Source organism: Indicator indicator, chromosome 2 (assembly GCF_027791375.1).
Source record: "Indicator indicator isolate 239-I01 chromosome 2, UM_Iind_1.1, whole genome shotgun sequence".
Taxonomy (NCBI): Eukaryota; Metazoa; Chordata; class Aves; order Piciformes; family Indicatoridae; genus Indicator; species Indicator indicator.
The window spans coordinates 52,203,908-52,231,303 of record NC_072011.1 but is presented as its reverse complement, the minus strand read 5'-3'; the positions used below and the strand labels follow the sequence as shown (position 1 = coordinate 52,231,303).

Sequence of the window (27,396 nt, the reverse complement as noted above, 5' to 3'; positions counted from 1 at the left end):
AACTGGAATTTAGCTAAGAATGCAGTAATCCCTGTATTTAGGAAATCCCAAACAAAGTTTAAGTGGATAGTCCAGGCTTCCAAATAATTGTGATTGGATAGGGAAGAAAAAACAGAGTACTGAAAGACATCTGTTGGAATTATTCTCCAAAACTAGGCCCAGCTCTACATCACTGCATAAGAATTTTTTTATGGCCAGGAGTACTAATCATAAGTCATGCACCCCATATGAATTAATTTTCTTCCTTGCTGGAAAAAGAACAACTTTGGAATCACAGAACAGTAGGGGTTGGAAGGGACTTCTGGAGATGATCTAGTCCAATGCCCCTGCTAAAGCATGTTCGCCTAGATCAGATTGCATAGGAATGTGTCTGGGCAGGCTTTGCTTGAAAGCCTCCAGAAGAGGCTCCACAACTTTTCTGGGCAGCCTCATCCAGTGCTCCATCACCCTCAAAGTAAAAAAGTTTTTTCTTATGTTTGAGTGGAACTTCTCATGTTTATTTCCCCTTGTCTGATCACCGGGCACCACTGAAAAGAGCCCAGCCCCATCCTCCTGACACCCACTTTTTAGATATTTATAAGCATTGGTAAGATCCCCACACAGTCCTCTATACTCCAGGATAAACAGCCCCAGGTCTCCCAGCCTTTCCTTGTAAGACAGATGCTCCTGTCCCCTGATCATCTTTGCGGCCTTTCTTTGGAGTCTCTCAAGTAGTTACCTGTCTTTCTTGAACTGGGGAGCCCAGAACCAGACATTCCAGATGTGGCCTCAAATTGCTGTCCTCCATTTCAGTAAAGACATGTCTACTGGTAAATTTCATCATGTTAATATACAATGGCTATATAAAATTACACTTGTATGGTTTCTAGGCCAAAAGGGTATCAGAGGTGTAGGCACTACCATGACACAATATTTCACGGGAGCCCAATGGCAGCCACAGCGGAAGCACACACATGAACTGGAAGCTAATCTCCCAACCTGATCTCCAAATGACAGTACTTACACACACCAGACTTACATACACATGGCTGCTTGCACTGCTGCTGGTGAATCTCTGCTAAAAAGTTTGCTAGTTTAGGCAAAGCTCCCACTTCCTGATGCACTTTGAGCAAAAACTATTATTTCAATGCAGCCTCCTGAAAGAGTCACTTGCCAAGGACCATACCACCATACTCTGACCGATGACTGTCAAACATTTACAGCTAGCACCATCTCCCTTCCCAGTGACAAATCCCCGGCTTTGGAACTGCAGTGTTGCTGTCTATCAATTCCTGTGTGCAGCAAGCCTCTTCAGCATGAAGTTTCTTGAGTGCTCTCCAGATTGATAGGAACTCCAGCTTGTTTGTGCTTAAAGAGATTTGACAGCTTCTAACAGCCACTTAAACTTTGATGTCCCATGGAAGCCCCCCAGCCTATTTTTGAAGCATCTGTTTCTAAAAATTCTGGAGTTAGTAGCGCCAAGAAGCAGCAAGGCCTTATTAACATCAGATTGGCTCTCTACCACACTAGAATTTGCCAAGTGCTTTCCAACAAAGCTACAAGATAACTTTATCGACTTCGGTGCTTTCTAGACACCCTTGAAACCTGCGGCTGTGGCCATGAGAAAAGCCTGTAAAAGAACCCAATACCTCACTCTCCAATTCTGACCATGCAATCATAGGACATTCTGGGTTGGAAGTGACCTTAAAGATCATCTAGCTCCAACTTCTGCTGCCATGGGCAGGGACACCCTCCACGGGACCAGGTTGCCCAAGACCTCAAGCCTTGAATACCTCCAGGGAGGGGGAATCCATGACTTCCCTGGGCAACCTGTTCCAATATCTCACCACCCTTACTGTGAATAATTTCTTTTTAATATCTAATCTAAATCTGGCCTCCTCAAGCTTTGATCCATTCCCTCTCATCCTATCACAACAAGCCCTTGTAAAACATCCCTTCCCAGCTTTCTTGTAGGCTTCCTTCAGGTACTGGAAGGCTGCTATAACATCTCCCCAGACCCTTCTTTACTCCAGGCTGAACTACCCCAACTCTCTCAGCCTGTCCCCATAGGAGAGGTACTCCAGTCCTCTGATCACCTTTGCGGCCCTCCTCTGGACCCACTCCAGCAGTTCAATGTCCTTCTAATGCTGTGGGCACAAGAACTGGACACAGTACTCCAGGTTTGGTCTCATGAGATCAGAGCATCACAGTATCACAGTACATTAGAGGTTGGAAAGGACCTCAAGAGATCATCAGGTCCAACTCCCTTGCCCAAAGCAGGATCACTTAAGGTAGTTCCACACAGGAATGCATCCAGGTGGGTTTTGAAAGTCTCCAGAGAAGGAAACTCCACAACCCTCCTGGGGAGCCTGTTCCAGTGCTCCATCATCCTCACTGTAAAGAAGTTTCTCCTCATGCAGAGGGGGAGAATTGCCTCCCTCATCCTGCTGGTCACATTTCTTCTGATATAGCCCAGGATATGGTTGGCCTTCTGGGCTGCAAGCACACATTGCTGGCCTATGTTGAATTTTTCATCAGCTGACACCCCCAAGTCCTTCTCCTAAAGGCTGCTCTGAAGTCATTCCTCACCCAGCCTTTATTTGTGCTTGGGATATCCCTGACCCAGATGCAGGACCTTGCACTTGGCCTTGTTGAACTTCATGAGGTTGGCTTGGGCCCACCTCTCGAGCCTGTCCAAGTTCCTCTGGATGGCATCCCCCCTTCCAGTGTGTCAACCAGTCACACAGCTTGGTGCCATCCACAAGCCTGCTGAGGCTGCACTCAATGTCACTGTCCATATTGCTGACAAAGATGTTAAAGAACCCTGGAGGGACATCACTCCTCACTGGCCTCCATTTGGACAATGAGCTGTTGACCACAACTCTCTTGAGTACAGCCATCCAGCCAATTCTTTATCCAATGAGTGGCTCACCCCTCAAGTCCATGCTTTTCCAATTTGGTGACCAGGATGTCATGCAGGACAACGTCAAATGCCTTACACCAGTCCAGGTGGATGCCATTAGTTGCTCTTCCCTTACCCACTCCATCATAGAAAGCCACCAAATTCTTCAGGCATGATTTGCTCTTGGTGAAGCCATGCTGGTTACCATCACTATGGCATTGCAATTTGCCAGAAGAAAAAAATCTTCAACTTGAGCAAGAGTCTTTGTGTAGCTAAAACACCTAACATAATAAATCACCACCACTTACAAATTTGACTGGTAGAGTCTTCTTTCTTATTGGACTAGAGCTACTTGAAGCGTGAATGTTAACAGCATCCATAAAGTCACACAATAATATTTCAGAGACTATTACATGTCCTTTCCCAAAATTAACTACAATCATCTTCTCTATTTATATTTAGTCTTAGATGGACGAAATTCCAAGACAGCTTTATCTATAGGGATTCCTGATATTATTATCCTTGTAATTTAAAGAGTGAGTGCTACTAATGTACGACTGATGTGATCAAGACCATCATCACTGGAGTGAGCAAATAGTCACGTCAGTCCTCACATGTAGTACAGCATAACTTTAACCCCATTCCTATTCACGCAGAGCTAGAAAATGAAGCCTTTCTCCTGAATCACTTGGCAGCATCAGCCTCCTGGAACAGGGAGAGGTGCATAGGCCACACACAGTTCTAGAAGCAACACAAAATTATTGCCCCAGTTAGAGATTTGGGATCAGACCCTATACCTGCAATATACTTTTGATAGGCATTCTTGAGCAATTTACTCATCCCCTTTGCCTATTCTGAGCCGAGAGAGTACGGTCAAGAAAGCAAATGACTATCCTTAAAGAAATTAACCTTGGTAATTCCATGATAATCAGGGAAAAGACCATATATCACATCATTTTTTGAATGGTTTGCAAACAAAGATAAGAGGTAAATGTGTTTCCAAACTACTTACTGCTTTATCAGAAAACGAGGGAAAACCTTATGCAGTTTATAGCTTAGGTCCATGTCAAATCAGATGAACCCACGTATTTCACCAGCCCTCACCCACATCAAAATCCCTTCTGGTTGCTGAGGCTCCCCCTTTCCTCCCCAGCACAGCCTGCCAGTCATCCATCCTCTCTAACATTTCCTAGTTCATCCCACATGCCCTACCCCCATTCCCATTTAGGGCTCTCCCCACAGAAAGCAATCCTATGTCACCAGCACCTTGCTTCCCAACTCCACTTCAAGATAACCCATCTCCCTCCCATGTCTCCTACTTGCATGGCTTTGACCCACAGCTGGAAGAAAGGTGAAGTAAGCTGTAGATACCTTCAAGTATGTGTTTGCTCCCTGATCAGCCATAGTGAGGGTGTTTGACAGACCACCTTTGCTATTGTCTTATCAAACAAATGGCTTGGGGTGCTACACAAAGCTATGTGTTGCACAAAGCTGATTTAGAAGGCACTCAGTAAATTAAAAATCTTTCCCCCATAGAACTCAAAATATGTAACAGTCAACACTGGTAAGAGCAAGACATTTAGGCCAAGAACATTTCACTGGATTGGTGACCATGTGAAAGATGACCAAGAGAAAGGACAACACCCCACCTGTGTCAACTATTAAGCTGAGGTTTCTGTACCAAAATGAAAGAGTTTTGATCATGTCATGTCTCTGTTTTTCCTCACTGTTGTCACAATAAAATTATCAATTCCAGACGACTATCATTGTCAGCTGGTAAAATTAAGCCTTCCTTAAAATGTTTGTTCTCCCTATCTGAACACTACTTTTCCCCCAAATTCCACTACTACTTCACCCACTTTTCCATCTGTCTTAAGAAAGAATGTTCTTCCAGCAGCAAAGAGAAAAACTATAGGCCTTCAGAAATTGCACAATTACAAGTTTTTCAAATTATTATTTTATCCTGTCTCTAATACTTTGGGCAGGATAAGGGCAGATGTGTTTTGAAAAAGGGTTGGGGCTTTCTTGCTTGTTAGGGGGTTTGGTTGGTTGGTTGTTTATTTTAAATATTTCTCCAAATAAAATGTACTAGAATGTACTAGTGTATGTGGAGATAGCCGTTCAGAGGAGTCTCTAAGTTATCCTGGTGAATTACACACACCTCAAGAAAAGCAGCATTGTAGAGAGCAGGACTGTAAGCCCTCAGGATCACCATCAGGCAGTACTGTAATGTGAGGCCTTTCTTCATGTATCACTACTCACAGCAAAATTAAGTCACACATAGCGGAAAGAGTCATTCATGCTGTAAAGTTAACTTTAACTGGTCTCATGTGACAAGTTATTCTTGAAAAAAAGCCATGAATCTAAGTTACTAGGAAAAAATAAAATAGTACTCAATGTAATAATATTATCTTCTCTATCAGTTAGCTTAGTTCCTTCACATCAGCCATTCTGACTGAATTATTAACATTTCCTAAAGAGGGAACTATTAGCAACCCCCAAATTTATATTCTGCACTCATTCTAAACAAATAGGGGTAATTACATTTAGGGAATATTTAAACCCAGGTGTTAGATGAAAAAAAATCAAAATGTAATTATTTTGTGCCACCTGTTCCCTGTACATTTAACAGGAATTTTATAAATAGTTTGAAGGCACAATTCTGTGGTTCTGCTTTGAACTCCTGTCTGATGCCACTAGCTATTTTCTTAAAAATTCAGATCAGAATAACTTTGCAGTAGTAGCCAATAGGCAAATGTTCATGTGCACAGCAGAGGGTTATTAAGTTCCTGTGTAAATACTTGCCATTTTAACAGTAAGATGTAAAAAGGTTTACTAGTCAAAGTTTACAAAAGCTAAAAACTTTATCTCCAAGATATGACTGTAAACACTGCTGACAGTTGTTGCAGTCAAAGCACTTCTCTTTTGTAGAAAACAAACAGTTGGAAGCTTTCAATATTGCTACAATTTAAGTAACCCATCAGGATTGGAGGCCATTTGAAACAGGAATCGGATCCACTCCCGAATGAGTTGCAGAAAGGGGGAGGGACAGAGGACAGGAGTGAGGTGTCTCACATGACATCTCTTAAGAACGCTAGAAATATTTTAATTAGATGTGCAAGAAATTAATTTGATAATGAAATGTACCATTGATCCAAACTTAAACCTTTGACTCTTTTCAACAATATACTAAACGAGTGACAAACCTTCTGCGTGCTGTAACACAAGAAAGACAGACTCCTCGGAGATGATGTACTTGTGCAGACACACCATGTTGGGCACACAGCGGGGGATGATGGTCGTTCTGCTCCTGCTGTACTCACTACTTTTCCTTAGACCCTGACAGAGAACAAAAAGGTCAGTTGTACCCTCAGTTGCCTTTGGAGCCTGCTGTGCTCTGTGTTTATCAACCAAACTAATCTATCCGAGTTACTCTGGGCTTCAGAGAAACCACTCATCTGCTGCTCTATGCCCCTCGGTCCCCTGAGGCTGTGCTGATGGCATCTGGCGCGTTTCCAGAGAACAGAAGATGGCACAAAGCTGCCATTAAAATCAATTACATGGGTCAATGTTTTTATTAGAATCTCTCCCGAACTAAGTCATCAGGATGACACTCAGTTATTTCCCTGTGACCTTTTTTTAAAATTTTATTTTTGTGTGTGACCAAAAGACACTATTAAAAACATTCAATTCAAGTTCTAAAGACAAAAGAATGCCTTAGCCTTGTAGGTAATCCTCACATTTCCACTGTACTTTACTAAAGACAACAGCCATCACAACAAAAACGAAAGGGAAGGATTAGTCTCCTTGAGAGATAATGATTTTTAGGAGGTAGCACGGAGATGAAGTTGCCAGAAGTGAAAAAATTGATGTGGGAGGGAGAAAGAGAGGGAAGACACAAAGAAAAAAAAAAGTCAATAGTGTGACCTATTACAATATTGATAAACATAAGCATTTAAATGGGAAATTCAATATTACCCTATATGACAGTAGATAAAATGAGGTTCTAATATACAATATTCACAAATAATCCTTTTTGAGGAACAAATAGGATTTCTGTACACTGCACATAGTTAAGCCAAGCCATTTCAAAAGCCAGATGCATAAAGTTAAGGCAGAGTTGTAAGTCAGATCTGAAGCAAAGTTATAAAATGTTAACTAATTAGAGCTCCATGTTTGGGAGACAGGTTTTCAGCCCTTCCTCCCATCAGCAGTAGAGTACATGTCAAGGGGAGCCTGAAATAATGGCCACAGTAACAATACTCATACTAAACTAATTCTCAGCAGCACAGATGCTTCAAGCAAATTGGGATCTTGATCTGAGCACTTTCTGAAACACAAAAGAATAATGTGAAAAATTTTATTCTGACCATTTAACTACTCCTTAATTCCATCATTTAGTAACATTAAACTCAGTTTTCACAGTCTATTGATGTAAAACATACAAATGCAATTTTGAGCAAGACCAGTCATCCAGATTATATCCAGAATCCACTTTGGCCATTATTACACTCTTCAGTTAAGGGAAGACCAAACACAAAGTGTTATGGATGTTCTTGTGCTGAGGAAATTTTTCACCTTCAGCAGCAGCCTGCATACGTCCTGAGCCACCAGGACTTTACAGACCTTTTAAGCAGCACATGCAAACTGTGGTATTTTTTACCTAAAGCCTGCTAAGGTAAATAATAACCAGTGGCAACTCAAGTGAGTAAGTCAGCACATCTGAGCCCCAGAGATGTTACAGAGAAAAAAAAGGAAAGCAATGAATACCAGCACAAAGGATTCCAATGCACATAATAAAGATAATTGTTTTAACACAATATGTATCGCAGAGATAATTCCACACATTAGATACAAATTGATCTTTGTGTGATGGTGTAATTTAGGTGCCCACACTGGTCAGAGAAGTAATAAAAGACTTTACTCACCTTCAGTATAAAAGTCTGCTGTGTTCGAGTGTCCATTATAAGCAAAACCTAGCAAAAAATATTCAGAGAAATATTTAAGATTCACATTAGTAATTTAACAAAACAGAGTTTTTAATGTTCAATATTCTCACAGTAATTATTTAAAAAAAATAATAATAAAGCCCTGTAGCTTTAAGACAACCTGTCTTTTTTTAGGAAAGAAATATGATTGAGGATACAGATCTCTAGAGCACTACCAGAATGTCACCTGATTCCCAGATAGCTAATTTAAAAAATGAATCCTAACTTGGTCACATAACCAACCAGTACTTAATAATTACAGATACAATCTAGCAGAACCTAACTTATAGAAATGCAATGGTAGCAACACAATGACACACAAAAAGTAACCTTCACATAGTATTACCTTCCTATACTGCTACATTAAATCCTCACTGTACCTACCTTAACATTGCAACACTTTTCCCCACCAGGCTTCCTATGCATGCAATGTATTGCCTGTCAGTGGGTTACCAGAGAGGGCTTTTTTGTGAGTTTGAGATGTTTGGGTTTTTTGGGGGTGGTGGTTTTTGTTTTGTTTTTCCAAGTGGCCATAGCCTTGCTTTCCATCAAGTTAAACTAAAACCTGGACAGGCATATGTCCAGGCCAAAAAAAATCTTTAAAAATAGATTTATCAACTGTTTAACAACTGCCATCTCATTCCTCCACTGCCATTTTTGTTTTGCAGCACCTTTATTGAAAGTATTTTAAACACAGCACAGCAATAAGAGAAGTAGTAAATAATGACTACCTGCAAGCTCCATTTGTTAAAGTGTTGAAAACAAAACAAAAACAAAAATATGTATCACAGCGTATCAGAGGTTGGAAGGGATCTCAAGAGATCATCAGGTCCAACACCCTGCCAAAGCAGGATCACTTAGGGTAGTCTGCACAGGAATGCATCCAGATGGGTTTTGAAAGTCTCCAGAGAAGGAGACTCCACAACCCTCCTGGGTAGCCTGTTCCAGTGCTTCATCACCCTCACTGTAAAGAAGTTTCTCCTCATGTTGAGGTGAAATCTTCTAAGTTCTAGTTTGAACCCATTGTTCCTTGTCTTATCACTGTGAATCACCCAAAAGAGCCTGGTCTCCTCCACTTGACACCCACCCCTCACTTATAGACATTGATCAGATCCCCTCTCAGTCTTCTCATCTCAAGACTAAACAGCCCCAGGGCTCTCAGTCTCTCTTCATAGGGAAGATGCTCAAGTCCCCTAATGATCCTCATGGCTCTCCACTGGATTCTCTCCAGCAGGTCTCTGTCTCTCTTGAACTGGGGAGCCCAAAACTGGACACAGTATTCCAGGTGTGGTCTCACCAGGGCAGAGTAGAGAGGTAGAAGAACTTCCCTAGACCTGCTGGACACACCTTTCTTGATACATCCCAGGATCCCATTAGCTCTCTTGGCCACAAGAGCACATTGTTGTTCCATGGAGAACTTCTGTCCACCAGCACTCCAAGGTCTTTCTTTGTGGAGCTGCTTTCCAGCAGGGCAGCCCCTACCCTGTACTGGTGCCTGTTGTTATTTCTCCCCAGATGTAGGACCCTGCACTTGTCCTTATTAAACTTCATGAGGTTTGCCAGCATATATGCATGTATGTGCATATCTACTTAGGAAACTGCTTCTTTAGGGAGTTGGAAACCTCTGCATCTCAGTCTCCAAATCACATGATCAGGAACTAATTGTTTTCAAGCTCCAAGAGCACAAATGTACTTGAAAAGCACCATGAGTAAGACAGCCATGTGAGCAGCAAAAGCCCAAGCCCAACCCCCCTCTTGCAACAAGAGCAAGAGTGTGCATGCACAGCTTATGTACAATAGACATTTTAAACTTCCAGTATAAATATTCACATACAGTTATAATAAAATATTTAGGCAACAAAATCAACACCTAAAGGACTGCAAATGCAAGCAACTGGCATTACCAAACTTTGAGTTCAATAGACCTCATGCAGTGACTCCAAGCCAATAAACAAGAAGCAGTGAAGACCAAGTCAGCTTGCATCAGAAAAGGAATGATGTGTCAGGAGAAACAGGGTGTTGGATTTATCAGGTGACACAGAGTCTCTCTTATCTCCCTGCTGTGGGGAGCACTGATGAAATCATGCTGCTGCCTCTTGAAAGTGTGAAATCTACCAGGTTGACACTCTGACTTTCCCCACACCAAGGGATCTGCAGAAACAGCCATCCTGTGCAATGCCACAGTAAGGTAAGGTGGAGACATGCAAAAAGACCAGGGGCAGCTGAGCCAGGGAGGGAGGATCTCAGGGCTGTGCTGGCTTCCCCCCAAGAAGCAGCTGCAGCAAAGCAACCTTTGCTCTTTGGGGTCACCACGTTCAAAACACTGTCCTTTGTCTCTTCCATTACAACTCAAAGCTTCTCAAGCGAGAGAAAAAGAATTGGATCCTTTTCTAATCATTCTTCTCCATCAGATATCACCAAAAGAAAGAAAGTGACAGATGCCTTGCCACCACAAGGGCCTCTTATTTTGCTGGGGTTGCACCCGATTTTAAAAGGTGCTCTCTATCTTTTGGTTAAATAAGTAAATAAACAAACAGTCAAGAAAAGGCATTGTTACTGATATTTTTTTTGACAAAGGAATGACAGACAGTTTTCATCTCAAGGACATGGTAGTAGGGAAAGGCTTCTGAGTTTGCCAAACCAATGTTCAAGCCTCTTACCTGGGCCTCTCAGAAACCGTAGAAACCAGCTGAATAAATAACAAATTTAAAACTGTTTTTGTTATCCTTTCTTAATCAAAAGGAGTAAAATTAAAATAAATTTTAAAGAAATCAAACAAAGAAAATCAAACTAACAAGAGAAAAATAAAAGCCACTCTACAAGATGTGCCAAAAGATGATAAAAATGGTTCAGAAACAATTATGTGTTTACAGTCACTCTCCTTCTCCCAAGTTTGTAAACAGACACTGTTCACATTGAGGCAATAAATATGAGAACATATGTGATTTTTTTTTTCTAAATGTGCCCTTTGACTGTCAATATCTACCAAACAGGTGTTGGCTAAATGATTATAAATTGGCCTCTGGATACACCTCTTCAACTGAGCCGTACAGGACTGGCGATAATATAATTAGACCTAAAAACATCAGGCTGGTGAATGCTTTCCATCTGTTTGGCAATAATGTTTAGTTAACAACAGTCTTTAAAAGAAGCACCTTCAACTTCAGTTCTTAAAGTTATTTATAGGGCCATTCTTAACACACCAGCACTCTTGCTAACAAGAGCTTTAGCCACTTGGAAATTATTAGCCATACAGCTGTATACGAAAAGGAATGGCAGCATTTAACATCTGTATCTCTCCAGATTTACAAGCATCAACCTCATTTAAAGTCATTTCTTAATGAATAGTTTTGTGGTCTGTATTAATATTATAGTTGCGTGCACAAAGATCACAAGGAGCCAAACATTTTTTTTAATACCAACAGTAGGCCAATCAGTAATGAAGCTGTCAGCATAAAGGACAGAATAATAGCTTCTTTAACCCTCAAACAGGATTTGTTCATTTGTAGAGTAGAAGACACCAATTTAAAAACTGCTCATGGGTTTGCTCACCTTTATAAAGACAAAAATCTAATTTGGTACTAATTTGATACAATTGTCTTTCCAATAAAAGGCTCCTAAAGCCATCTTTTATTCCATGATAAAACAACTGCTGTAACTAAAACTGTCACGAAATAATTACCTTTGATAGCATACGTTATTGCACAAATACAATTAATGTATTCCTCCCTTTCATTTTTCACACTTGCTTATCAGCACTGGATTAGCATATGGTGCAACAGAACAGACTACTGAGCCCTGGCCCTGTAAGACAACGTATAGAACGAGTGCCACGGACATGAACAAAGCAGACAACAGGTCCCTTTAGGGCTAGCTTCGTCTGTTGTTGTATTACAACATCAAAATGAAAGTAGCAGCGACAATTTTATAACTGTGATAACAACAAACAATATTTGTGCCTTTGAGGTTCACTACCTAGATAAGGTAACCAGACTTAGTAACCAGCTTCTTTCTTTTTTCCTTCTCATCCAGCATCATACCTTCCCCCAGTGCTGTTGAGGGAGCTGGGATTGTTTAGCCTGGAGAAGAGGAGGTTCAGGGGAGACCTCATTGCTCTCTACAACTACCTGAAAGGAGATTGTAGACAGGTGGGGGTTGGTCTCTTCTCCCAGGTGGCAGAACAAGAGGACACAGTCTCAAGCTGCACCAGGGGAAGTTTAGGCTCAAGGTAAGGATAAAGTTCTTCACAGAAAGAGTAATTGGCCAGTGGAATGGGCTGCCCAGGCAGGTGGTGGAGTCACCATCCCTGGAGGTGTTAAAAAAAAGATTGGATGTGGCACTTGGAGCCATGGTTTAGTTGTCAGGAGGTGTTAGGTATTAGGTAATAGGTTGTACTTGATCTCTGAGAGGTCTTTTCCAACCTGGTTGATTTTGTGATCTACAGTTCCACATCATTTCATGGAAAAAATATTTCTTTGCTGATTCAATACCAATCTTTCTGCAAGGCTGTTTACCTCAAAAGGGACTCCAAGAAACCCAGGAAGAGCCATAAAGGTAACTTTGGAAATTCACCTGGTGATGCTCCACCTGGCCCTGGCAGACTGCAGATTTTAAGCAGGCCCATCAAACCTAAAACTTGTTTTAAGGGAGGCAGCCTGCATGCATATCACAAAGAGATGGTTTAGCCAGATTCATCCAAATAATTAAATGACTACATCAATTAATAAATAGCTGTCAGAAACCTGACATTTGAGGGAGGGATAAGACCAGGAAAGAGATGGTCACAAGTATATTCGCATGACTTTTTATCCAGTGCAGAAAAAGTTGAACAGCTCTTGGATATGTTACCAGGCTTTTGCACAAGGATATAACAGTAAGCCTGCCATCAACCCAAATGCCAACTTATTCTCCTCACCTCACGCTTCACAGGCAATTTCTAGAGAATGGTGCTATACAAGTCTTTCCTGTTTGCACTCCTTCACACTTCTTTCCCATTGCAAAAGGGATTGCTTCAGTAATTCTTTTTCTAAGATTTTTTAAATGCAAAATGAAAAGTCTCCAGCTTTAATGGCATGATGGGACACAACAGGATTCCACATAGCATTTCCCTATGGCATAACACTGTTCTTCTCCAAAGCAGATGAACCGAGACGCTTTCATTAGACTAGGCTGCTCGTAGTTTAGACAGGCTGATGGAACCTGTTTCACTGATGATGACTACTGTGTAACTTGTAATATTTAATACCTCCTAACAATAAGCTGTCAGCTGTAACATTCAGCATCCTGTCTCGGAGGGGAGGGAGAAGAATGCACAGCAGGGCATTCCTGGGCACTGAGCAACTAGACTGTGACACAAAAGGAGACGAGGCAAAATCCTATTTGTAATACTAATGTATGAGCAGAGTCAAGGTCTACACATCATGCTGGCTTTTAAGGCACTGTTGCTTACTTCTCCTTTCCCTGTTTTTCTGCATTGACAATCACCTCCATGTGGCCAAATCCACTGATAGGCAAATAGTAATTGCTACAAATAAATATACAACATAAATATGAGTCTTCAGCAGCACAGGCAACCCTATTTTGTACAAGTACTCAAGCTCTCGGGCATGTCCCAAAAAACAAATGAACCCAGCTGCACTGCAAGGCAGCATCTCAGCAGCACTCCTCCATGATGCCAAAGCGAAGTTTCTACTTGCAAATTATTTTTTTTTCCCCTAAGTCAAGGGTTAATTCTAATGCTGACAGCAGCTACTTAAAAAAATTAGCTTCTTAGATTAGATTTATAGTGCATCCAACAACTTAGTGGAAAATAAATTCAATTCAATTCAATATAGGAGGTGCAATTAATTGGACAAAAGTAAAATAAAACCTGTCTAGTAAATAACCATAGTCTAGCTTTAAGAAAGCAGTTAATTTTAGGATTCTTCAAATGCAGAGAAATTAGCAAATGTTTCAGTATGCTAATTTATTTTAATTAAAAGATATTTCTGCCATAAAAGTCCTTTCATATGCACTACTGATTCTTCATCAAACGTTAAGTTTCCAACTTAACACCAGTATAGCCGGTGGCTGCCTGAAGGTTTACCATCTGCTGCCACCCAAAGTCACGGTGGCCACCTTCAGAACATATGCATCAAAGCCCTGAGATAAGAGACTGGAGGAATACTGCAGAAGTCAGCATAAGGGGAATCACAAACCCAGAGGCAGGCAACAGGCAAGTCACCAGGAAAAAAGAACATGGTGAACCATCAGTCACCCTTCTCATCACCCAACCAAGGTTGCAGGGGACAACACTGGAAGAACTAAGGACTGCTCTAAACACACTGCTCTCCTGCGGGTGGCTTTAACATAAACGCAGTCCTCTGTGACACTACAGACATTTGCTTCCCTAGTTACCCTTATTTTCTGGGTTTTCTTCCCCTCCTTTTCCCTTCACCCAACATCTAATACTGCCTTTTTTTAACAGTCTCCACACTCCCAGGATGTGGCACAGAACATACCTGTGCTTTCTCTTTACTTGAGTAGGTCTTAACACAGATCAAAATAAACTCCGCAAAACACATTTGATTACAAAAATGTGGCTTTCAAGTTCATTAACATGAGATGAAAAATAGCTTGTGCATGATCAAAGAATACAGAATAGGATCTCTAACTGCTGGACTAGATACCAGAAAAGTTTTAAAGACACACCAGAGCTAAAAGGTTACTTTAAAATCAGCTCCATTTTTTCACTAAACTGCCATTCTACACTGAAAACACACAATGCAACAATACTACTAGTGAGTCATCTATTTATTCTGGTCCTTATCTCCTACACAAATGCACATTTATCATAGGATAGATTCCACAGCAAACATTATGCAAGCTCAAAGATATATCAGATCACCACCTAGGATTCTTCTCCTTGCATTCACCTCACCAGTTGGAAAAAAGTCATTCCACCAGGAATGAGTCAAGTTGGTCACCTGATCCTTGCATGAATACTCGGGGCTGCAAGAAAACCTTAGCAGAGGCTGGTGCACAGCTGGGTGACACACTCAAGGCACTGTTGTAGTGACGAGACAGAAGCAGATATGCAATTCCCTCCACTCTCTTCAGCTGTGCTGGCTGTCAAGCCTACCAGGATTAAAAAATCTATTTAACACAGATTTATTCTTGTCACTTTTCAGATTACACCCACAAGACTCTCACTCGTCTCCCTCTGTTAAAAAAAGAGATTACATTTAGCTAATATGTATATTAAAAAATGCTATTATTGCTTATCCTTGTGCCTGTGTAATATGCATTCTCTTCAGTTTGTAATTATTCCTCCTTTCAAACCATTATATTATTTACAACTCCTATATTCTGTGACTTGTAATAAGTGTACTTAAAAGACAAATGGCAAAGCTTTAAATAATGCAAATGCTAAGAAAACAGCATATATTCAAATTTGACTTTTTTGGCTGGTACCAAAGTCTATGTTCTTACAACAAACTAAAAATTGGCCAATAACTGGCAAATGGTGAAACAGCAGAAATATTAACATAGGAAATACATCTGGCAGGTTTTACTGAGAATACAGTTTACAATACAAAATGCCATTCAGCATCACAGAGTAATTGCCTGGCACCAATTACACAGTAAGTTATTTAGGAAGACAAACTGAAATTATTTTAGTTTAAAAGAAAATACCTCTAAAAATAATTTCTTTCTGGAGCCCATAAGATACATACAGTTCAGGCTGCACTGGGAAATTTAATAAATTAATTCATGTTTTATAACAGGAAAGGGAAAATCTGCACTGCTTTATCTCGTCTTAGGACTGTTTTATGTCAGATGAAACTAAGAGACTAAGTGCTACAGCAACATAGGACTCAGAAAATGCCACTTGGAAAACAAGAGGCAGGTGTTTGAGGGCAGGGAAAAAGGGACAGGACTATTTCTAGCTGAGAGAGAGCGATCAGATTTTGAAGTAAAGCAAGCTTTGTTACCTGTGGTTTTAAACCTGACTGTAGTGTAGGAATAATCCTGTAGAGGTAGGGAAACGAAGGTAGTGAGCCAAGAAATCAGTTTTGACTTCAACTCTGTAGTTGATTTGATTTTGTAGGACTTGGCAACTCAAGAAACTAAAACTCAGAACATGAAACAAGCTCTTAGAAGTTTCTTTATTTGTATTAATAGTTACTATTATTACTTGGTTTAAGATTTTTAACTGCTTTTGCCACTGACATTTTTCATTATGCCATGTTTGGCTAAGGAAAATTTGTTAGCTGGTTGAATTCATTGTAAAATATTTCCAACCAGCTTCTCTTTCTAAGCATCATACTGAAACAAGAATGAATGTCTGTACACAATCATGCTGTTTATTACAGCTCTTTTCCGCCCTCCCCATACCTTCTATGTGTATATAGTCACTCATTCAAATCCATAAAATGATCTAAATAGATGTTTGGCAGTGTGCACCTGAAAGCCATGTGACAGAAAAAACCTGCTGTGGTCCATTAAATTTCACAACTGCAACTGTCTTTAACCTCATCTCAAAAATAAAATGCCAAATATTTAAGTTTACAACAAACACACACAGCACAGACACTGACATAAAAGGAGCCCAATTTCTCCTATCCTGTGATTAAATTCCACTAAAGTTAATCATAATCTGTTTGAATCCAACTATGGGTCTGCAGATTATCCATACAAACTTCACATATATATTTTCTATACCTCTGCTTTTTGGCACTTCCACTCATCAGGCAGACAAGTAATAATCACACTTTCTAAATAATTAATAATACTGATGTGGTTCTTTTGCATATTTCTATGGTCAGTTTAGCAAAATGTACTAGCATTAGGGTTATGACTTCTCACGATAGCACAACAGCCACAAAAAATAACCTATACTCAGCATTAACAGAATTGCTTTCAGCTCTTCAGAAAGTTGTTTAATTCTAGGATCTTCTCCAGAAACTCACAAATAATTTCAGTAAAACCCTGATCAGAGTATTTTATTTTATAAGGCTTCAGCTTGTATAATAAAGCTTAACAAACAGTGTATTGAACAACAAGCTCAAACTCAAACTTACAGACATCTGCAGAAGAACTGGTCACAGTGCCAACATAGAAAATATGGCTTGATGGGGAACTAGGGGAAGGGATACAAGAGACATAAAAGACAGTCATTGGTTACAGAGGCACAGTTATTATTTAATGCACTCTGCCTCCAAGATGAATCTTTAAATTGAATGAATAATAACAGATGTGCTTAAATAATAAGAAATTTGGTTCAAAACAGCATTGTTGAAGGTATTCAGCAGCACCATACCAAAGTTGTTTCTTCAGGAGCCAGTTGTAGCTACAAAGGAAAGATTTGCCTGGGGCAGAAACTCAGCACAGAACATGCAACCTTAATTTTTAATTAGGCAAATTTCAAAAGCAAAATCTTTACTACTCCATAAGAAATGTTTTTGATTTAAGATACATGAACTGATAAAATAATTGATAATTCTTGGTCAGTAATAACAGTACTCTTATATATAAGAATATAACATTCAGAAATTAGCTTGTTTCCAGTCTGGTTATACTAAGAAGAGCTTTGCTGCCCAATTAGTAATGCCTCAGAGTCCATAACATTTGCAGGACAAAAGCAACTTTTATAATCAGAAATAGTAATGTCAGAAATCTACTCAGACTCTTCCCATAATAAACACATAAGAACACCTGCAGACACCACCTAGTTAACCTTTGACACCACGAAGTGAGTAAACACAGAAGCAGCAGTAGAATTGAAGAAATCTGGATTCCTCAAGCAAATCATAGATCCTCTAGGGCCTACTGAAAGAGCTGGATTTGTGCCACAGCCTTTGAATGACAGCAGAAGCAGAAGGATGCAAGGCAAGGCAGAGATATGGTCATTCTGTGAATTCTCACAGTACTTTAATGAGTTTAATAATGCTAAGATCTTTCATATTCAGCAGAAAAGGGTCAACACAGCAAAAATTATTTGAGTGACAAGGAAGATGGAAAAGGCAGACAGAGGGAAAGATGGGACACTGGGAATAAATGAGACAAATTAAATGTCTAATCATTTACTGCTTAGGCTAAAATAGTTTGAAAAACTCAGTTTCAGGTAGCAACAAGCATTCTATCTGTGAAAACGAAGCCAATTCAAAACACTTCAAGGGGCTTCAAAAGAAGAACAAAGACTGATATTACTCTAAGGGAAAGCACTGAACCTTTCAGCATTTGATGGAGTGCAGGTTAACAGCTGGTTTTCTCGAGGCAGCACTGCAGTCAGCAGACACCACTCTGGGCTTCACACAGCAGTGGGAGAACAAGTCTGCAAACCAATCATCACCATTTTTAAGTCAGTGTGTTTAAACAAGTCTTCTAGAGGATCAGGCCAGACAGCAATTAAAAAATGCTGGTGGCACACTGCTATTCACACATCCATTTTCTGCTGCAAACAAAGCAGATACCTCAGGGTTAGAATAGGAGAAGACTATTTTCAGGCAAAACTCTGGGTGATGCTGAGTGTGTTACAGACTTGTACCCAAAGTATGGCATCTTCAACATTGGCCCTGAACATCAGAATCCATTTTCAAGAACACACACACTATGTCATCCACTTGGCTCCAGCAAGGATACTTACACATCTATTTGGATTTTACTGTTTCCAGAGAAGGATACTCCACAACTTCCGTGGGGCATATCCAAGCAGAGAAGGTGGCCAAGAACAGTGATGGTGAGGAAGGAAGCAAGACAGTGCTACAACCCAAAAGCAGAGGCACAATCTCCAGCACACAGATGTGTGTGCACACTTCTTCATATTCACATGCATTTATCTCTGAACACTGGGCTTAGAGCAGCTTTTCATTTGCCTTACAATTTTATGAAGACTTAAAACTACATGAAAATAGCACACAGAATAAAATTAAGTTCATAATAAGAAGGATCTGGAAGCAGATATGTAGAGTTAAAAGACACCTGGAATAATACTGCTCACTTTTTCATAAAATAATTAAACATTAACTCTAAATCATTTACACGAGTATGCCAGCTGTACACACAGGGCTGTTACTCTTCATGCACATCTCCAACACTAAGACCCTATATTTTTGTCATTACTAGAGCCCTGATTCTTCTCAGCTCAGCCTCAAAGATCTGGACACATTCATCTCTCTTCTGGGACATCTAGCAGAGCTGTGCCCAGAGAGATCTAGGAGATCTGACACCACCAAGAGAGCTTCATTCCCACCAAACATCTTCTCCAGTCATCGTTCATTAATCTTATACACACACACACACAAAAAAAAAAAAAAGGCTGTTCTTGGTTCACATCCAACACTTCTGTAGCTTCACACTGTCAGACTAATGCACGAAGTCCATGCCTACTATCTTCATTTAGTGGATACTAATTTAGTTAGTGTGATAGATAGGTGATCTTTCCAGCTTGTCTCTCTGATGCATATACAGCATGGAACACAGGCTAAATTCCATACTTACAACTGAGGGAAGAATATACAATGAATATGAAGTCAGAGCTGAGAAAACCTAGTATGCTATAAAACCAACCATAAAACCTAACGTATATAGCCCTCTGAGGAGAAGTTATCAACTTATGCACATAATTACAACAAAGCAGGCAAAGAAAACCAAAAATCATTCCCCATAGCTAGGTTCAGAACAACAAGAAAAAGAAACAGAGACATACAGACCCTAAGAGACTAGCTATAGGTTTTCTGATTCATGTAAGAAATGCATAAATTGACCACGCATCAGTACATCATGCACAATCCAGGAACTACATAAAGAACTATCAAAAGGCACAAGGGAACTGGCACAGCAAAAAGGAAATGAGCCTTTACTGTCTGCATTAGCCACCGCCACGTTGCTGAATAATACATCATCTTAAAAGTATTTGGTAAGGTGATAACTAATCAGCATTATCAAAACAATGCAGCAATTCTTCCAGTCTCTTAATTACACTTGCAAAAAATCCATATGGTTCTTTACTGTTTACAGAGGAGTGTTACCCTGGGATTTTGGAAGATATTATTTGCATGAATAATAAAAAAAGAAAAAAAAGCTTGGCTTCATTACTGAATCTCTGCCTTGGTGGGGAACTTCAATTCCAAATTCTCAGGGAAGGTGAACAGTCGTGTGCCCCCCGCCCCAGCCCCCACTTCAAGTGACAGTTCGATAGTCAGAATTTCTACCCTTCTGTATTTTAAATATCCACCAGATTATTCTACTCATCCTTACCCCACTACTGTAATTACGACTTCATTTCTCAAAAACAGGCCTTATTCTATTGAATGCTACCAAACATGTACCTTATCCTTTAGCTCAAATATATTTTGCATGACCTTACAGGAATTGCTTAGATAAAAGCCTTTTTTCTTCTACTTTTGTTGTTTTAAAGTGCAGATGTATTTGAGTCATTTTCTGCTTTTGTTTCATATCCTTAAGATCCACAGCTTCAAAGACAAAATGTCAGCATGCAGTCGATTTATGACTGAACTCTTGAAGAGACACTGAAGAATTACCTTGTCAATCACCCCAAGGACTCTGAAGGCCTTCAGTTCCTCGGCAGGGCTCCTTAGGTTCCAAGAGGGCCTTGAACTTAGTGATCCTGGAGGCTAATGGAAGATATCAAAGATTATACATCAATCAGGGTGGTACTTGAAGGAAGACTGCCTGCTGAAGCAAATGCCAGGCTGAAGGAAACTAAATTTATCATAAATCAGAGAGAGCGAAGATGAAAGGAGAAGTTTTCTGTTTGTCCTTAGTTGGGGGGGGGAAACAAACCAAAGAAAAAAAAAACCAAAACACAACACCACCACAAAAACACTTGCAAGTAAATAAAAATCAAGAGAAAATTGGTAACAAAATTTTTTAAAAGAAAAAATATTGAATTTTCATACTTTCTAGGCTTAATGGAATCTGGTAATCAATTACTCAGTTCTTAGACCATCACAATAATCTATCAAAGCCTTACAGGTACTCTGGACATAAAATAATTCAAACATCACTAAGGAGGAGAAAGCATAAAAGAATCTTTGTAAGTCTGAAGAACGTAAAAAACAGGACTATAAACCAGGCTCCCTTGCTCTCTGTTTAACTTTATGAAATCCTTCTAAAATGGCACACAACAGAATGATTCCTGAAACTGCCTTAGAAAAAGGTGGCAGCTATGTATCATTAATCCAGAAATTAACACTAACTATTCAAGTAGTTAATATGCATAGCTTCTTGTCATCCCTGCCACCTTTTGTAGTTTCTCAGGGCAAACTCAAAGCTCATGTGTCAGAGAAGGGAACGATGTTTCAAGTGAAAGTCTTCTGGGACAAAGATCAACCTCTTAAGCACCACATACACATCTGGCACCTTAACAAACATTTTCGGAACTTTCCAGTAGCCAGCTGAGAGAATTCATTAGATCTTTCTCCACAAATTCTACATGCAGCTTCCACTAAAACCACAGACATGGATCTCTTCACAAATAAAGTAAATTTATTTGCAGAGCTGTTGAACATCAAACTCTTTTTAAGCATAACCCGGCCTCCTCAAATACACTTCTGTTGCACAAAGGTAGAGGAAGGTGAAACTCCTTATTTTTTAGGCTAAGAGGAAAAAGCCATTTATCTAATTTGTCAGCATTCTGAAGCAATATTTAGCAAATACATCACAAAGGAAAACTGCTGGTAAGCAATTATGATGTGGATTAAATGTTTCAGTATCAGGTGAAATCAAGACATTTTCCCTTATGAGCAGAAACTTCCAGAAAAACTGAAGATTTTGAACTAGGTAATTTCCTTCGTTCCTTCCACTTGTGTTTTGCCTTCAGCATCTTTACTGTGCTATTCCCAAAGGCCAGAGCACCTCCTTGAAGCCCTCCCAAAAATTGGTTCCCCTTCACGCTGCCAGTCAACGACCTTCTCACCTTCCAAATTCTTTCCCAAAAATCAACACCTCTTTAACCACTGCCTGTAAAACTCAAAAGAAAGGATCATAAACACATAGTCAAAAAGCATGAGAAAAGTGCACTTTTCCTTTATGTTCACCTACTGGGCCTGATATTTAAAAGAGTCTATTACTTTATTTATTTTGTCTGAGTCTTATAATTGTTTTGTCATGTAGACCCTGCCAAGCAAAGGTACAAACAGTGGTTAAGAGAAACACCCCATATTCTATAAAATTACTATAGGTTTTAGCATGAAGAAGAAAAAAACTCGACATTAATTTTTTTTTCTCTAAACCTAATTTAGATTCCGCATTCTAGCAAGCTATTGGAAGGCCAAAGGAGCTCTTTTGTTGGGTTGTATTTTGAGTGTGCAGTACTTCTGCAATAATGAAGTATTTGCTTTGAAACAGAGTTGTGCTAATACAGTTTATTCATTCAAGATTTCAAAAGTATTATAAGGAACACATTTAATGAAAGAGTATTTCCAAATCCTCTAAACTATTATAAAAGATTTCCACTTCTATCTGCATGCTTTATAACCATTTTCTTAATAATCAAGCTTATAAAATTCTCTTATGCATAGTATTTCAGGCATGAATTAAGTTCATAGATCTCTACAGCACTTAGTAATACAGAACTTAGCTAATAATGCTAGAGAATCAGATTTCTGCACCCATCACATCTGAAGAGCCAAAAAAAGCAGCACATATCTTTGGGTCCTTCTCTAAAATACCACCAATCAGGGCACAATCAGTAATGCTATGTACACACACTGGATTTCGTATATGCACTTTACAGTCACTTTTTACCTTAAAACAATTTACAATCATATCCACATTTTCACATCTCCCAGTAGCTTCTCCATTTTTATCTCTTTCAGATTATTTTTTACTCTTTATAGTACTTCAGTTTCACTGTTGCAAAGTCTAACAGGAGAGCTCAATGATGGGTAAGCATCGCATTCTGTTGTGAAGCAAACTCTGAATACCCAATTCCCAGAACTACAGCAATTAAGCATTCTATGAAGCTGCCTGCTCCTCTGGATAGAGTAAAAATCCAGGCTCAGCATCTAGCCAGCAGTAAGAAAAAACAACTAGAAAGCAGAGCTCTCATTAAAAATAGAGGAAAGAAAAAATAAAAACAAATACAGGAAGGAGGGTAATAAAAAGTCAAAAGCTCCATTTGACTTTAGAAACAAGCCATTTATATTCTAAAGCAAGTAGCAGGCTAACTCTGACTGTCCAAACACTCAGCACACTATTCAGGTATCCCAAGACTTTCTCTCCTGTGATTAGGGATCTGTATGTTTCAGAACCATTTCCAGATTACATTCTGATTTGCACAGCTGAAGTTACCTGACTTACCAGCTCCCTTCCCACCACTACCTTTTGGCTGTTCTAAGTTCAAGTATGAAAAGATGATACTGATTGTGATGCTGGCCTCAGCACAGACTCAGCAGCTTGTGACCATCACTTGCCTTCAGAAGATTCTAATTTTGCAAGCTATACAAAGAAATATGGCAATAGTTCTTGCCTCAGAATCACTGACAGTGGTTAGAAGAGCAGGGGGGAAAAAAAAAGTAGAACACAGCCAAACGTGAGGAAGAGCCTCTCATAGCCATAGCCCAGTGATTCAAACATCATTTGACGGAAATTATTGTACTGCTGATACTGCTACCTTTGACCAGGACTAATAAAGAGCACTTTCATTATCACCAGTGCAGAGTTGCACATCAAAATGTGATCCCTCCTCACTATCCAGAGGCCTGTATCCGATGACTTCAGTCCCTATCAACTGTAGGATGACCAGGTACTCAATTGCAGCAAGATATCTTGTTTTGAAGCAGATACAGCTGGCCTGGGATGTGAACCTCCACACCACAGATGTGAAAGATCTCCCAGTTCACCTGGTCATGCAGAAAATCCTGGTCCCTTCCTCACAACACACCAGGAGAAAAACATGTCGCATCTCTGCATGCCTCTGAACCAAACACAGCTGCGGTCTACTTCAGAAGGCTCCCAATGATCACCAGTTGGGAACTGTATCTTTCCTGATGCTGGGACACATCTTGGACGTGATCTTCGAAGCCTTGAGAGCAAATTTCTTATTTCATGTCAAATTTACATCTCACAGAACTACAGCAGTGCATTTTCTTTATATTTCATGTAATTTACACTCACATTTCATAAGAATTTTAGGAAGTAAGCTGTCTTATGAAAAGCCCAAAGAATGAAGGACTGCTCTTCCTGTTTGGGCATCAGGCTTGCATGTACCTCGTTACTAAATTGCTTTGAAAATAAAAAAAAAATTGACCTTTTAAAAGACCACAGTTTTTATAATGGCACTAAAAGACACAATTCTGAATATAAAAAAAAAAAGTGCAGGTAGAATCAGAAATAATTTCAAAGAGTGAAAAAAAAAAGGCATTATAAGAATACCAACAAAGTTAAAATAGATCCACAGCTGTGCTCAGCCTTACAGATGACAGCTACAGAACACTGCAGCTTTCTGATGGTCAGTCCAGTGTGACTGAAAGGCTGCTCCTGCAGCTTCCAGGCAGGCTTGGAGGTGGCTCCCCAGAGGTGCTACTTATAAAGGAGCAGAAGAGAAATTACAGCTTAAGAACCTGCAAAATGGCCTGCTGCTGAGAGTTTGTCATCGAGAAGCCCCTTGAGACTGCCATGCTGTGCCAAAGGAGGAAGAGAAGGACAGCATTTGCTGCAGCTTGTATTTCCAGAATGTCTACATGCCTGTTTATAACCTCCAGAAGCAGTCTCCACATCTCCTACAGTCACAGCAACACTTTTCTCAATGTTTACAAGTCCCTGTCAATTAAGTTCCCAGTTCATGGTCGGTCACAGTAGCATCAGTTCCCTGTGCCTCTATTGACAAATCTTCTATCCATCCTTAAGCCCTCTGTCCATAATCTTTTTTTAACAGTGCCAAGGGTTCTCCAAACACCTCCACTTATGCTCTTCTCTTCATTGCTCAGACTTGCCAGCAGCAAGGTGGTTGTGAAGTATGCTATCCTTGAGGGCTACACTGTTGGCTTTTTGCTGAGGCAAAAAAATTAACAAACTACTATTGTTCTTTTGTTATTTGGTTTCCAGGACATCAAAGATAATTTTTGCTTCTTACCTCTGAAATGCCAGGCTTTTCCCTCTAGGGAAATCTGGACTCAGAAAAGACAAGGGCCTGTCTCACTCCTTTCTGCCCCAGGCCCCCAGAAAAAAATGCCACCATGCCTAACCTTCACTTGGGTGTCAGATGGCAAACAGGTGGCTTGGGGTGTGTTGGAGGCTTGCGACTGCTGCACATAGCAGCATAGCTGGCAACCCAGGGTTTTTGGATATATGAGAGGCTCAGTGGGTGCAGGACAATATTGAACCTGCACTTCCGAGCTTCTCTCTTGCCTTTCTAGACATTTTGCTGACCCGGTGGATGAAAAAGTAGTAAAATGTCTAAGAATGACAGATGAGTCTAATTTGATGATCACTGTGGTTGTTCCTTGTGAGGGCACAACATGAAACACAAAGACTTGTGTGACAAAAGAGTTCTGCCTTGTAACGCCAGGTCATGAGTAATAACATGCTGCCTTAAGCACTCATGCTTGCTTACTAGTCAGACCACTTCCTCCAAGGTGCAAGCAACCTCAACACCCTTACTGACCATGAAGTTCCCTGAACTGAACCATGCTTCCTATCGCAAAACCACACTCTGTAATAGAGGCACAGGTCTTGCTAGGGTATAGTATTCATTCATCATTTTCTTGCAAACCAGTGCCAGTTGTATGGTCCAAACTGTGCTGTGCTACCAGGTGTAGCAGCACTTGGTCATGCTTTTAAAAAAGGCTTCCTATGTGTGTAGCCCTTCTCAAAGACTTCAGTATCCCTCTACCACAGAAGAGTCAATGAGAGAGCTCTTTACAGATGCATGTGAGCAAAGAAGGTATTGTACAGTATTATTTAAACATACATATCCTGTTAAAGCATCAGCATGACCTACAGCAGCAGGAGGTTCTGGTGTTAACAGACCAGCCTCACTCCATCATGTCCAATGACATGTAACTAGCAGAGAAACATCAAGCTGGTGCAAAGTCAGAGTGCAAGGAGGCATACACACTAACCTGGTACACTCTAAACAATTTCCTTAGGAGAAGGACAAAGTATCTGCATGTTTCCACTTGCATCTCCCAGGAATCACAGTATATAGATGCAGGTTACTTCAGTGCACTTATCACTGTTTTTGTGGGGTGGAATAATTCAATATAAGCTATCTTGGGCAGTAAACAGGACAGCAGTAACTAAGGTCTGCTCAGGAGCCAACACACAGTGTCACATTCCTCACTTCAGATACCAAATCCAAGCACAGAGCATGCCAATTTTTCAGTGGATCCTATCACTACCCTCACTGTAACTTTTTGAGGCCAGTCCTTCTCCCGTTCAGCTTTCAGCCATTAAGTAGGAGACAAGCTGCTCTTCATCACAACCATCATGACCCATAAGCACCACCTGCCCTTGATGCAAGTAAGTTTCAATGCTTTATGGACAGTAGCAAATAAAGGATATTAAAATACACATAGAGACATAGTCAAAACAAACCCAAATCATGGAAACTCAGCTTTCTTTGTAAAAATGAAAATAAGCTATGTGCAACATTTTACTTTTATGAAGTCAAATTTGCCCTAACTTTTCAACACAGAATGGTTTTCTATTCTCACCATTTTTAGATTACTTTTTTTTCCTTGTCTTATCCCAATTAATCCTGCTTTCCTATGGATCTGGAAAGAAGGCATGTGCCTTATTCAATACAGCATAAAAGAGGAAATACTTTACCTCTCAAGCTCACATACAAAAATGCAACCTATTTCTTCCTTCTTCCCAACCACTATTAGTTTTTAATCTTGTAAAAGGGCAAAAATAGGCTGTTCATGGTTTGTTTCTTTTCTTGTTCTGTGGTTTCCAAACACACTGAGGTTTTCATTTAATATAGATCCTTCTCCATTTTCAGGGATGTTTGACCTAAAGAAAGACTACCTAGTAGGAGTTCATATCAGTCCAAAATACTAAATAGTTCAAAGTACAATTCATAGCAGCAGCAAGACGCCAAGTTTCACAAAATATATTTCATTTGGAACATCTTCAAAATTCCACTTTCGGGCTCTCAACATATAAAAGCTTATCCTTCAAAATGCGTCTGTGCAAAATAAGAAGTAATAATCTTCTGCTCCCTTTGCCCTCATTTGACATATAAGGAGAGAGACAAGAAGTTGGTAACTTTTATATTTACCACAGCAGGGTGGCCATCGACAATCACAGTTTAGCATGACTGCAGTAGAAGTCTAAAGAAGAAGTAACTGTTTAGGGAAGGGCAAAGTTGAAATTTAGTGAAGGTATCTTGGAACAAACTTTGTTTATCTTTTGTACAAGTACAGATAAGGGTGTTTCTGCTTAAGAATGTGAAAGTTTCTGCAGAAACTCCTCAAAAAAAAAATCAAGAAGCAGGTGATCACTCAGGCTTACCCAAGAGAGACATTTGAAGGGATCAAGAAGAACCCTTGTTCAAGTACTTCTTTTGTGTGAAAT

General features: G+C 40.0%; 1 protein-coding gene across 5 annotated transcripts in view; it reads right to left on the bottom strand.

Moving 5' to 3' along the window:
- Positions 1–27,396, bottom strand: part of RPS6KC1 (ribosomal protein S6 kinase C1) — a 94,766-nt gene that overhangs the window by 24,359 nt on the left and 43,011 nt on the right. For 4 of the 5 annotated variants that reach the window (XM_054394098.1, XM_054394104.1, XM_054394119.1 and 1 more), the window contains 3 exons: positions 20,394–20,486; positions 7,810–7,857; positions 6,088–6,220 (listed from right to left, as the gene is read on the bottom strand). In XM_054394098.1, the coding sequence (XP_054250073.1) occupies positions 6,088–6,220; positions 7,810–7,857; positions 20,394–20,486 (274 nt within the window). The remainder of the gene's footprint in view (positions 1–6,087; positions 6,221–7,809; positions 7,858–20,393; positions 20,487–27,396) is intronic. The other variant, XM_054394111.1, reaches the window with a different exon arrangement.